The following is a 14,027-nucleotide window of genomic DNA, read 5'->3' as shown; positions in this document are numbered from 1 at the left end:
TTTTCTGTGATACTGCTACACTGATAGTGCAGTAGTCAAAAGAAAAGTTATAGCAAATGTTCCAGTTATCTGACTTTTAATGAATAATTTCTCAGCTTTTACAGGTATTGAGAACGGGTTTGGATTTTTTTTCTTCTGAAAGAACAAGATAATGTATAAAGATGTTTCTCACATGCTGAAGACCGATCCCGTTTCTTTTCTCTTGCAGCTTTTCGGTTGGAGCAAGGGGTTAAGAATCACCAGCAAATTGAAAAGCACAAAGCTGCAAGATGTCGGGCCGAAGTGGGAAGAAGAAAATGTCCAAACTCTCGCGCTCGAGCAGGGCGGGCGTTATTTTCCCTGTGGGGAGGATGATGCGCTACTTAAAGAAAGGAACGTACAAGTATCGGATAGGTGTCGGAGCACCAGTTTACATGGCAGCCGTCATAGAGTACCTAGCAGGTAAACCAAGAACCTGATCCTAGAAGTGCTGATCACACACAGAAGCCAGGGATATCCATGGGATGGGGTACGAACGTGGTCAGCACTTCTGAAAATCAGGCTCTGCAAGCGCAAGATTTGTTGAAATTTGCTCAAAACGCTAAGGAGATTAATTTGCTTCTTGAGGAGGCTGAGAATGGAAATTTTCTCCTTTGGAGGCACCATGCGTGGTCACTAGCTGGAAGGATTATTTTTTTATTGTTTTGCAGAGTGAGGAGTCACACCTAGGTAGTTTCTGTCCAAGAGAAAATTGATACGAATTAGGCTTTTGATACACCTGGATGTGAATAACAGGAATAAAAAAGGCAGACCTACCTTCTACATCTATTGTGCTTTTTAAGCAAACGAACTCTGTTTTGCGGGCTGCATTTCTCCTTGCAGAACAGCGTCAAAGTGTTATGAAATACGGAGGTTACTCATTTGTATTTTAAAAATCCTTTTGGCTTGACTAAGTGTATAAAGAAACTGTTTCAGGGTTTAAATCTTCCCACATGCAGCAAGTTTTCTTTTCCCTTCCTTCCTGAAGTTGACCTCAGAGGAGGGGTAATACAATATACTGTGATACACTGTTGTCTCCTATGATTGTATCTGCTCGTTTTCTTATTTAATTGTGGAAAATAGCACCTTAGCAAATTGTTACAACGCCCGGTGGAGAGAGGATTCTGGTTCAGGTTACTTAGGTGTTACAGATCAAGACTGAGGTGCATTAGAGAATCTATGAGGAGTCACAAGCCTGGATGGAATTAGTTGAGTGGGTTGTGTTTCAGGAGCATAGTTTATGCCAAAGTGTCATGGAAGAAGCTTGCATGGAGCCTGGTTGTCCATATAACAGCGTGCCGGTCTTTATGTAAGCATCGCTGTCTTTTTTTACAGATGAAAGCCTGGCCTCGCTACCAGACAATAAAAGCACTATTTTCTTTCAAAGGTGTGGAGAAAATCTGAAATGGTGATAATTTCACTATTAAAATTAAATCTCTGGTGATGCCTAATAGTATGTTACAGAAACTTCCACGTTTGTGCTGATTAATTGCAGGATGAGAATCAATCTCTTTTCTGAGGCTAATTCTGGAGTTGGAGTGAAAAAGTATTGCTTATGTGGAAGAAATGTAAACAAAACGTTTAAGTTTGCTTTTATGTTCACTCCCTGCTCCTTCAAGAGATAAGTCCAGAGAACGAGCTCGTTTTAAAATTAAACAAAACACCGCTGAAAAGCAGAATCGAAGTCCAAGATGGTGAGCATCTCTCCCGCTCTTTTGATTTTATTTTATTTTTTACTGTGTAAGAACAAATGTGTGTATATAAAGATCATTTAATCTTAGAGAACAGTTCTCTAAGTGATTTTGGAGATCTTTCACGTCGTTAAGAACATATGTATACTCATATTTGCACGATCCAGTTTCATGCATTAAAAACGAAGTCTTCTAACTGTAGAAATCTCTGTCTCAGTGGAGCTGGTGCTGTACTGGGGAAGTCCATGACTTGCAGAGGTTGTTTAGCTGTCCGCAACATGGAGTGCTGCTCAGCAGGGATGCTTCAGAGGCTGCAGGGAGTTTGGGGGAAAGGTGGAGACAGAGGATTCGTTGCTCTCGTAGCTGCTCCCCTGCTCTACCACAGTGATTTTCAGCCTTGTTTTTTTTTTGTTGGTAGGCCCCGGTATGTTTTCTAGTGAAAGTTCAGGCCTCACTGAGGAATGTCATGAATACGAGTTTCTCTGGGAGCAAGGTGTGTTCACTTTATCTGTGAATCGCTTAGAAGTCATCTACAGACTTCTGGATACCTGCCTATTGCAAGATGAAGGCCATATTACATGAGTTTTGGAAACTGCACTAACATTTATAACTGAATAATGTGCTGCATAGTGACTCTGCTGACTTTCAGCCTGGGGAGGAATACTTTTTTTTTTTCTTTTCCCACTCCACAGGGATCCATAGCGTTCAAAGGAGTTTCTAGGATAAACATTTGGAGCTGCTTGTTCTGAGCTGGGGCCATTATTACAAGGTGTAGTAATAAATTGTCAACAGCACATCTGGTATATGCAGCACTTTGGTAGTGCAGACTGAGTTATGGTCATCTTTTTACAACATACAGCGCAGCACTGTTTGCCTATTATCTGAACTAGAACAGTGTATATCTTGGCTCTGCGTCTGGCTAGTAAGTGCAGTTTAATTGAAATCATTAGTATGGTAAGGGCAGATTATGTGTGGGCCTACACTTTGTTTTAGAAAAAAAAAAAAGAATGTGTAGTCATTCAGGCAAGAAAATTGCTCGATGTGTGGGCTGGAGGCCCACATAAATTGTAAGGGAATGCTATTTTAAGCTGCTTGGTTTAGCAGAGAGAGAACCCCCTCTCACCCCAACCCTGTATATATTGTAATAGGATGGAGTAATGTTTCTGAACAAAAACACTTATTGCTTGTGGATAGTGGTCTTTCCAAACCAAAGTTTCTGTGCTGTATTATCCAGAGCTTTGTTTGAGAAGATTAGAAAGGTGGATAGTTCAATTAAAAAACAGTGTTGCAACACCTAACCCTGCTGATCTAGTTATTCCTAGTATGTATGTGTGAATACAGTCTTTGGTTTTGGGGAGCCTTTAGAAACAACATATGGTTTTGCAGGGCTGTTGTCAAATGGGGTATTTTATATCAAACCGGTAATGTTTCTTAACATTATCTGATACTTCCTATTACAAATTCCAGTTTCCTCTCATGGACTTGCAACTATGAAGTGGTGGCTACTCAGGCTGAAAGCCTGCATACAGGGGAACTGTTTCAGGCTAAATCTGGGAGGATGGGAGTAAGGGAGTCTGGTTCTTAAAACTGTTTTACAGAAACAAGCTGAACCGTGTTTTTTTTTTTTTTTTTGTTAAGTTAAAACGTTCGTAAGAACTTCTCCTTTGAACACCTGGGGGCTTCTCTGCGTTTGAGCAGAGAACTGATGCTTTATGAAAGGGAAAGGGTGGTCTCTGCCATCTCAGAGCAATCTGCTCTGTTTGGCCAAGCTGTCACTTTGAAAAATCACAGGTTGCTCGTGCTCAGCAGAGACTTCTTTGACTTCAACAGCGAAAATCTCCCAAGACTTGGTCCTCACTGAGTGTGCTGCAGCCTCTCTCAGCTCCCGGTGCTGCCCAGGCTGCCTGTGCATCGTCCCCCCCAAAGTGACAGAGCGCGCCTCAACCTCTCAGCTCCGAAGTGTGACAGGACTGTGTGTGGGCCACTCTACGCAGTGGCTGAGCATGCTTCAGCCCGTGGCTACGGGTGCTCAGAAGGACTTTCCCTCTCACTGCTGTCCCCGGCTACTCCTGGTCACAGCACTGAGAGCAGGGACTGGGCTTTCTGTGGTCTCAGCATCTTGAGCATCCTTGTTCCCAGTTGCCACGTGGTTCAGATTGCCTTTTGGCTTTGGCATGTGTTTTGCGTCACAAGCTACTAGATCCCCATTTTTTCCCTTTGTATGCAAGATTGATTGTGGCTGCACCCCACAGCCATTATCAAGCCTGCACTTTGGCTTATCAACCCCATTGTTAAAATACCAGCAATCACGGCAATGTATCTCAAGAAAGAGGTACTTTTGTCTTGACTGATTAGCTAATGTGAAGAAGATCTCATCTGTGTTCTAAGGCTTTTTTTTTATAATCTATCTATGCTGTTTTATACCTTAGGCTTGAAAATCATATTGCAAAACTGCAGCTTAATTCCTATCCAGAAGGTTGTGTTTGCTGAAACAGTGTTGGGCTCCATTGGCTTCAGAGTTAAAACTCCAAGAAAATTTGGCCTCAGTCCCATTGGATTTATGGACTTTGCAGCAGATGCATGCCAGACTATGCTCTGAGCGTGCATGAGGCTGACTACAATCATCATCATCTAAATCAAACATCAACTGCATGTGTCCCATAACGCACCTTCCCAAAATGTAGTTTTTTGGGAAAGAATACAGATGCCTCTTGACTAAGAAGCAGAAGACACGTGAATGGTGTGCTGGTCAGAGGAACTCATGGAAGATGTCAATGGAAAGCCATCTTCTCTAAAGTAGGGCAGAACACAACACAAGCAAATACCTCCTCCTTCAAAGGACATCAACTGGCATACTCCTCTGTCTGTGTACTCACCTGCCGTGAAGAGACAAATCAAGCAGATATTTTTCCACTTGCAAATGGAGGACCAAGGACTCCATCATCCGATACGTCTTTTGAGAGCAAAGGTATTATTGGTAGATTTGTACGTGGTAGCCTAACAGGAACTGCCACAACTTGTCCTACAGGGGAAGTGGAAAACAAGATAACCTGTCTGAAATCTTTCCAATTCTGCTATCAGTAGTTCTCTCGTGTCTTTCTTATCAGTCCAGCTGAGCACTTCACAACAGCAGGCAGAGCTCAGCCGAGCAACTAGCTTTTGCCTGGCTAGGATGACACTTTTAGTTCCCAGACACTCCAAATCTGTTGATCCATCGGCTAAAGAAACCTCTTTTTCCTGTATGTCACAGGATGAGAAGATGTAATCCCATTCAGGTCATACCTTGGCTACTGCTTGTGTCAGTTGGAAGACAGTTATGTTCTTCCCTGGTCCCAAGTGCTCCTCAAACAGGAGAAAATGCTCCTTTAAAAATCCTAGGTGTCGTGCAGAGTCAGTGGATAGTTTTGGGCATTTGACCAGCATTCAGTGTCTATCTGAGGCCAAGATAAACTGTGGAGTGCATAAATGAGCTAGTTTGCCTGTAGCTGTCTGCGCTGAAGGTGTCTGAATTTGAAGTTATGCTTCCAGCGTGAAGGCATCTTTGTGGATTTTGAATCTTGAGGGAAGCAAGATTACTTCAGATTTCACTTTAATTCTTAATGCCTGCTGCTGAGAGCATGTAAAGTAAAACCAGCATATGTCTGAGAATATCAAGATGCCTGATTTCAGAAGAGCTTGTTGTAGTATAAGACTTTATTATAGGACCAATATTCTCAGACTAGTCTTCTTAGAATTTAGGTAACCTCAGCTGTCAAGATGTTTCTACTTGAAATGTAAAGGAGTTTCTTTAGGGATCTGTAATTAACAGCAGGGGATGTGATAACCGAAGCCTCCAGATTTAATGTTGCATTTTGCAAGTGCCATTTTATAGTCTTGGGGCTACGAATGCCTGCTTCCAGCATTAGAAAAACATGCATATAAACAATCGTTAGAAGGAGGTAAGGCAATTATTTCCCTAGCAAATAATTGGCGTCCTTTGATAAGTGATATGCGTATTCCACAGTCTTCCCTACATCGTCTCTGCCTTGGGATTCCCTTCTTCCTGGTGTCCTGTGGTAGATGGCTGGCGTTTGAGTGTTCTGCGTTTTTTGCTCTTAACATTAGGCAGAGGACATTTGAGTGCACCATCAGGATGCTGCTGGCCAAAGGACCCAGAACGTGGGGGAGTGGGGTGAGCACACAGGTAGCAGGATGTGCCTGTTGTTGGCACATCTGAAAGAACTTCAGTTACCACGCAGGTAAGTATATGTTGCTTTTTTTTTTTTTTTTTTTTTTTTTTTTTTTTTTTTAACCCCCCCTACCTGATGCAATTTTCCTCTGCTATCAGCACACATCTGCAAAACCCACTGGAGAAGTCTGGGTCTCTTTTCTTGCTTTTACGCTGGTCTGCACAATGGATGGCAATCTGTTCCCGCTGTCTGCTGCTGCATTAGCTCCGGGGAGTTGGGTCTGAAACTTTCAACCCTGCAGCCCCCGCAGGGGTGAACACAGCTGGATTATGCAGGATCTCTTTTCAGTCTCCTTTCAAGTCCAAGTCAAACGCTCCAAAGTTAGGAAATGCCAGAGCTGAGGTCGCTGGCCTAACTTCTAATGTAGGCCCAGGGTTTATTTGTGGTGTGATGCTATTTCAGATTGTCCCATCGCATACTGCTTTTCCCTTGTAGCAGTGGCCTAGTTATCGCAACCACAGTTCTAATAATATTTCCTAAAATTTAAGTGCCTGTCTTTGCAACTTTGATAATGTTTCTTGGAAGTGGTGCGTGAATAACTGTGAAAATTTTCAGCAGCCACTGGCTGTTTCTTAAACAATTCACTGTGAATATGCATGGAATTCTAAACAACGGCTTTTACATCTCCCAACATTCAGTTAAGTATGTATGCCATATAGTAGTGAAAACTGGATGACAAGTATGCACTTTTGTTATTCTAAGTGAGTGAAATGGAAAGCTTTTATTTTTCCCGTGAACTAAACCTCTTGTTGAAATCCTTTGGATTTTAGCCAGAGAGCATGGTGTAGATTTCCACTAGATTTTCCATTTTTCTTCTTACAATAGTTACAGTTCTCTGTTTAGTTGATAAGAAGGAGTAAGATATTGCTAATAGGACACTGATGGGCTGTAACTTTCTTACCCCTGTTACTGACAGATGTAAATACAAAACCCAGAAGGCAGGGATGTTGGATACTCTTAAAGCAAAGCAAGGTGTGAAAATGATTTTTATGATTATTTGGAGCATAACGTTCCCTTCTCCTTCCTTCTCAGTGTTTCAGTAGAGTTCTTACATGAGAAATAACTTCTGAGTAGGGGCCAAACTGTGTAAGTTAATGAATTATACTGATTGCTACACTTTAAATAAACTCAGAAAGACATGTCTGTGTTTCCTCTATAACAATTGGAAAAAGCTCAATGACTTCAGTCACAGTATAAATGTTACTGCAAATTTAGAGAAACTACTTTTGAAGTGACCTCCTGTTCCCAGAGATGTAGAAGGAGCTTTCTACCAATAGGTCATGCATTGAAGCTCTTACGTTGTCTCTGCTTGCCTCTAAGTCAAACCTTTCGTATCTTGTTCCGAAATGAAGCTTCTCACAGATTTTCAATGCCCTTTAATTGCAGCATCGCCTGGCTAGTTTGTTGACTTTCAAAGTGTTTCTTTGAATGCACCTCAGTCTTCGTCTTACCTGGTCCTGAGAATCCTTGCTGTTTTGTCAGAACTGTCTGTACTAGGTTTGGGGTTTCATTGCATGCTTTACTGTTTTATTGTTACAGGGTTACTGCTAAATTTCGGACTGCTGATGTACATATGTATAGGGTGTTTCTTGGTTGGTTTTTTTTGAAAGAGAATTCTGACTTGAGACTTGTAAAAGAAGTCATGTGAAAGAAGCTTAGCATATTTTCTGCTGGCTGTCATTCAGGGAATTAGGAAGGACAAGTTGTTTTATCTAAATTTACAAATACATTGAGTTTGGTTTGGTTTCTGCCTTTATGTAGCAAAGACCATTTAAATTGGGAAACACCCCTGAAAAGGTAAATGGATATTAAGAAGCAATGTAAAATGCGTATATAGGGTGTACGCGAGTTGCATTTTTGTTACTTATTTTTATCCTGATGTATTTACAGCTGAAATTCTAGAATTAGCGGGAAATGCAGCACGAGACAACAAGAAAGGAAGGATTGCCCCCAGACACATCCTCCTGGCAGTTGCAAATGATGAGGAACTGAATCAGGTACCCCTTTACTTTTCAGTGCGAGAGTTACGTGCTGTGGCATGAACGAAGCTGCTGCCATGGAAGGTTAGAGTCAGTTTAGTCTGACACATGAATGAGAACACAATTATTAGAGCAGAAGAAGACAAGATTGTGCCCACTTGAGTAAAAGCAAACAAAAAAAAGAAGGTTCTGAGAGCGCTAATCTTAAACCCCCTGGGCATAAATTTTGCTTCTTTCATAGCCTGTGAGTCCTGTTGAAGTTGGTAAACTTGAAGCTTAATTTTTTCCTCAAGGATATCCAATACGTAAAGAAAATGCGCCATACGGAAGACCTTTTCCCAAAAGCTGTAGAAATGTGTGTTTTCTATTAAACTGTGAGGCCCATCTTGGGTAGGGATCTGGCACACTCTCTGCTATGACTGCCTCCCATATGCCCAGGTCCCATCAGCACCCAGCCTGTGGTTTGCACTCCTCTGACTCTGAGGATCACTTGTGGGATTACTTCTGCTAAACTTATTGAGTGAGAAGGGAGATCGTGGCATGGGCTGTGAATTGCAGCGTTCAGGGGTGCCGGAAAGGTTCAGTCAACATCAGAGGATCTCTTCTTGGTTGGCCCCATGTGAAGATGTATGACATCGTTCACACTTTGAAAGATTCCTGCACTTAATTTGACTGCTTTAAATAATGGAAATGTGGTGCCCGTGAAGTCATCTAGCTCTGTTTCCAGTCAAGGGTACTGGAAAGTCAAAACAGAGGCCAGGAGAGAGGGGAAAAAGCATGCTCGCTAACACTGCCAGCCCATTCCCTGCTCAGTGGCACCCATCGCTGGCCTGTGAACTGGGGACTAGATCTAGTGTGGTCTGTTAGGAGTCAGCCAGAGTTTGTCCTCCACGTAATATCACAGCCGATTCCTGTTGTTCACCTCTGCAAAGCAGGTGCTCCTATTTTTTTTTTTTTTCCACTGAATCTCTGTCCCTGCCAAAGGGATCTGCCACCAGTCCTTCTTTGAGCAGGGCTGTGGTGCAATCATTTTTTTTAAGTCGCCTGCAGGCACTTATCATCTTCTCACACCCTCGTTACCTGCCCTTGGTGACTCAGAAGCAATGATGCAGAAAGACCAGCACTGGAAGAGAGAAGAGTGATTGACCAGTGTAGTAACAGAGTTGTCTGGGATGTGCTGGCTGACCTCACCATCACCTGCCCGGTTTCTTGTTACTGTGGATTTTCTCCCTAATAACTTTTTTGATGTTTTTGTGCGGTTTTTTTTTTTTTTTTTTCCATGATAAAAGGACATGGTGCAATGCTTTAGGAAGTGTGGGCTCTACTTGCATATGTGTAACATAGTCAGCAAATAGCTTGAGTACAGACTAAGAGAACCTGCGATGCGTTCCTTGACATTGCTTCTCCTTGCAGTTGCTGAAAGGTGTGACTATTGCAAGTGGAGGTGTCCTGCCCAGAATTCAGCCAGAGCTTCTAGCCAAGAAACGGGGTGCCAAAGGCAAATCTGAGACCATCCTTTCACCTGCTCCTGAGAAGAAGGGAAGGAAATCCATGGTGAACAAAAAGAGTGGGAAGAAAGCAAAGTCTACCAAGGCCCGGACACCCAAAAAGGTAAGCGTGAGGCAGATACGGGATTCCAGAGGTATGGGAGAGGGAGTGGATCAAAACCAACTAACGTTATTAGGATGAATAAATCAGTGCTTCTGCATTGTTTGTTTGTAACAACTGGAAATGGGAGGTAGGAGTTGATAATAGACACACCAGGATTTTTTTTTTCCTCGAAACTTTTGAAGTAAAGGCAAACACAGTATTTTTTGAATGAATTTTCATTAAAAAAACCCAACCCAACATGTTTAAAGCTTTCAGGGAAACTTTTCAGATTTCCATGTCACCCTTTGCAATACTTTCTTGATATCTGTGTAGAATCTCTTTATCTCCACACTAACTGTGGCAGCGTGGCAGTTTTGAAGCATTTTCTACTTAAGAGATATCACACCTGCAGCCTTGTACAGTTACTGGTTTGCTGTTAAAGGTTTTTCACTGTCCAGGGAACTTGTCCTGACATGGTACAAAAGTGTCATTTTGACAAGCTCTTTGTTACATGTGTTCTTAGGTGTGCTGTTGTTAATGTTTTTTAAAAGAGTTGCAAGAAGAATAAATGAATCGAAACATGACCGCTGCGCATTCCCTTACGGTTGCCCATCCTCTATCACCATCCAAAATGGTTTAATTTGGTAAAGCGGTGACCCAAATCAGTGCTTTTGGTTTGTCATTCCAGAGCATGCATCTTAAAACTGCTAAATTTTTGATTGGGGCAGATTAAATAATACTAAGCTTTGACCTAAGCTTTTTAAACTTGTGCTAAGCATATCCTTCTGGAGGCCTCTAAGCTTTAATACATTTCCATAGCTGAGAATGTGCATAAACAACTTCTAAAAAGAAAACAGAGTTGCTTACTACGATGCCGAATAGGATGTCTCTGTGTATTGTTCTCAGCTACCACCCTACTTTGAATTGTGCACGTGCAGAGTTTGGGACTTGTTTGGAAGAGTCAGCTTCTTGACGTACCTTAAATCAATTATTGAGAGATGTGAAGACGTGCTCCTGCAGCCCTGCTAGGAACAGCTTTCCTGCTCCTGGAGCTGGGCTGCATGAAGGAGTGTGTCCCACAAAGGGGATTTTGCCTTCAAACTTCATCTCTTAGCGATTTCATTTTGTCATTCTGACTGCTTGTGTGGAGGTGTGATGGCTTGCTCCTGTCAATATGGATTCAGATGTATGATTTATTAGTTGAGACTTAGGATTATTTTTTTTTCAGGTTATAAACATGTTTTTTCCTTCGGATTGGAGTGTTTGACTGGGTTACTAAGTTACTAAGTTTGATTTAGTATGAGCTCTGCTCTGTTAGCAGCAAAAATAAGCTAGCACACTCCCACCCATAAATACGACCTTAATTGTTAGTAAAACTACAGATGGATGTGGGTGCGCCGACTCTTAATGTGACTACAAACGTATGCAATGCCTCAGATGAACCTCTGATGCTTTAGCGTTACATAAACAGTGAAGACCTCTGTTGTTACATAATCTTTGAGGATTAAAAGGCTATGAGTAATATATTGATCCAAGAAGATGAGATTTGTAGTAACTAATTAAATCTATCCACTACTGAATAGTGGTAAGTGTTGACTTTTTTTTTTTTTTCCCTTTGAGAGTTCTTGCTTTTTTCTCCCCCCCCTAATAGAACAAACAAAAGGACAACGAAAAAGAAGGAGCTTCGAATTCAACATCTGAAGATGGACCTGGAGATGGTTTCACTATCTTGTCCTCCAAGAGCCTTGTGCCAGGACAAAAGGTAATATAAAGTTATAACAGATTTGGATCACAGCAGTGGAGCCTAGCATAAATGGAAGGATGCTTTTGATCTAACGCCGGTGTAAAATCTTCTCTGTGTTCTCCCTTAGTAGTCCCAAATTTAAGGCCAGAACTTGCTCAAGTCATGAGCAGGGTAGAGGGTCTCAAAATATACGTCTGCAGATAAAAGATTTCCAAGAATAATGCTGTCAGCCTCTCTTCTCTGTGGAGAGCCAAACTGATTCATTTCTTGGCCTAAGCTGTATTTGAGTTTGCTTCAGTTTGGACTTGGCTGCGTTGTGCCTGGCGTACTGCCAAACCAGGTTTAACCTTCGAGGCTATTTATTATTTATAAAAAATTATTTCTGGGCCAGGTCCCAGGATCACCCAGCAACTTCCACATGTTGGTTTGTGCGAGAAGCCTGAAAGTGGGCTGTGTGGTGCCGCTCTCTCACTGTTCAAATTGAGGACTTCACCAGAGCTGCAAGGGCGTACCTACTACTCCATCTCAGCACAGGCTGGGACACCGTACCGGGCCAGAATTACAAAACTGTCCTACCAAAATACCTGCGTGTCCTTGGTGTCCAGCCAACTGTTGGTCCTGTGCTTTTTTCATTTTTCCTGTACCCACCAATTGCCTGCTTTCATTTTTGGACCCTTTAAATGAAGCTGGAGTTTTTCTTACAGATTTAACAATGGAGAGACAGTCAAGATATATTTATTTTTTTTTAGTATTATTATTATTTAAAATAGTAAGGTCATCTGGAAGAAGCGTTCTTCCTGAAATTGCTTTTGTAAGCCCCCTGTACTGATGGTGTACCCTGTTGTATGAAGCAGTCCTTAAGACTTCAGTCTGTCTGATCCTATCTTTTGCTAAAGCAGTGCCAGACATGTAGTAGATCCAAAAGATTGCTAAAAGCTGTTATCTGGCTGGGTAGATGAAACTTTGATTTCCTTCATTAGCGTTCATTCCTGTCCGAAGTTCCTCCAGAATCCGTGCAGCTTCTCATTTTCTTCTCTAAAACGAGCAGTGCTTATTGTTCAGGTTATGACTTAAATACTACGGTGTATCTTGGAAGAAATGAGGCATGCTGGGCACACGTCCAGCAACTGTAAAGTCTTTTTAATGATTTTTTTAGGGTTTCCGTCCTCTGTTGCTCAAAGTGACGAGGCTGTGAAATCTGGGGAGCAGCCTTTTTGAGCCCCTTAACACATCATGTTTTGGCCTGTTCCTGTAGCCAGATGCATGGGTGGGTAAAGCATTCCTTGTTTTATTTATGCCAGGAACTAAAAGGGTAATTACTTGGGCGGTGAAGCCTTTATAGATCAGTACAGTGTTCGGCCCTTCTTCTGAGTCCCTACAGTAGTTTAGTGGGGACAAGTGTTTCTACAGGAGAAAAGGTTTTTTTAATTTTAGTGTTTTGCTCTCTAAACAAAAGCATTTCCAAAGTCAGCCTTTTCTCTTCAAAGTGTGATGCTAGAACATGAATTTTCTAGCAGTAACTTCCTCTGGAGCAAGCTCCCGAGCTGTGAGCATATCACAAAATAATCTGAGTGTTGTACAACTTAATTAATTAAAGGCTGAAAATCAGAATCACCCATACCGAATACATAAAACTACTGATCTCTGAAGACTGAATCCAGCCTCCTTTCATTTCATTTTTTTTTTTGGTATGAGAAGGATTTTGCACTGGGATTACTATTTTTTTTCTACTCCCTCATTATTATTTTACAGCTTTCTCTGACACAGAGTGACATCAGCCATATTGGCTCCATGAAAGTAGAAGGCATCGTTCACCCTACAACTGCTGAAATAGACCTCAAGGAGGAAATAGGTGAGGTTCTGCTACAGGCAGAAAAAAACAGATCTAGAGTTGGAACAGTAGCTGGTCTACTAGCTGCCTGCTGAGATCCCATCCTGTTTCATCTGAATCTTCCCCAGGCCATAAAATATCACTTACAACACTTCTGAAAATCAGGCTGGATCTGACTAGGTATAACAGGCTAATCGCTAATTTGTCTTTTTTTAATGATGCCTTATGACAATCAATACCCAGATGATTTGTTGACGCACATGAGCAGCAAAGGTGTAGATAATAATTATTGCAGTCCTTATTGGATTATTTTTACATTCGCTTCTGAAAATTCCATGACAAAAATTGTATATTAATAACACTTCTAATTAAGCTGTTCATTGTAGGATTTTTACATACTTTAGAAATGCTCATGTTCAAAGCCTTATACTGCTCATGTGAAATAAGGAAATATTATTACTGCTGGCGCACAAATACGGAAATTGAAGCAAGAGGGAGGTAAAAAAGATATGCAGTCAGTTGCATAGAGAGGCACAGAATGTAGTAGCAGGCTTTTGCATCATTTTATTTTTGTACAGTGGGTCATTAAGACCTTCACTGGCATCCCAGCTGTGTTTATTTCAGAAAGTAGTAGGGTTTGTATGTTGAGTTGATTTTGGAGGCTGAAAATCTGAGTCCTGAAAAATCCCACTCTTCACTATTTTAGCCGTAAGCCAGAGTAATTCTTACAGATAATTATATTGAAGTAATTTCCAGTAATAACCATACAGGGGTTTTCGAAACCAACAAAAAGTAAACTTTATCTGTGGCTAGATAGAGTGGCAAACATAAAGTTCAGCTGATGATGGCAGGGGGAAACAGATAACGTGTACAATGTTCTTCTTTTAAATAATGTAGAGTTGTTTTTTTCACGCTGATACTTTGAAGCCAAGGCCTTTTTCTCTG

The 14,027-nt window shown here is 41.6% G+C and overlaps 1 protein-coding gene across 2 annotated transcripts in view; it reads left to right on the top strand.

Annotated features, from left to right (window-relative positions):
* Window positions 1-205: 205 nt before the first annotated feature.
* Window positions 206-14,027, top strand: part of LOC104294220 (core histone macro-H2A.2) — a 19,476-nt gene continuing 5,654 nt past the window's right edge. Inside the window, exons 1-5 of one of the 2 annotated variants that reach the window (XM_009893808.1) lie at window positions 206-441; window positions 7,829-7,935; window positions 9,331-9,528; window positions 11,159-11,269; window positions 13,004-13,157. In XM_009893808.1, the coding sequence (XP_009892110.1) occupies window positions 270-441; window positions 7,829-7,935; window positions 9,331-9,528; window positions 11,159-11,269; window positions 13,004-13,157 (742 nt within the window). In that variant the 5' untranslated portion in view covers window positions 206-269. Of the gene's footprint in view, window positions 442-7,828; window positions 7,936-9,330; window positions 9,535-11,158; window positions 11,270-13,003; window positions 13,158-14,027 lie in introns of both variants that reach the window. The other variant, XM_009893815.1, reaches the window with a different exon arrangement.

This window comes from Charadrius vociferus, unplaced genomic scaffold, assembly GCF_000708025.1.
Source record: "Charadrius vociferus isolate BGI_N301 unplaced genomic scaffold, ASM70802v2 scaffold611, whole genome shotgun sequence".
In the NCBI taxonomy this organism is placed as follows: Eukaryota; Metazoa; Chordata; class Aves; order Charadriiformes; family Charadriidae; genus Charadrius; species Charadrius vociferus.
This window is presented reverse-complemented; position numbering and strand designations above follow the sequence as displayed.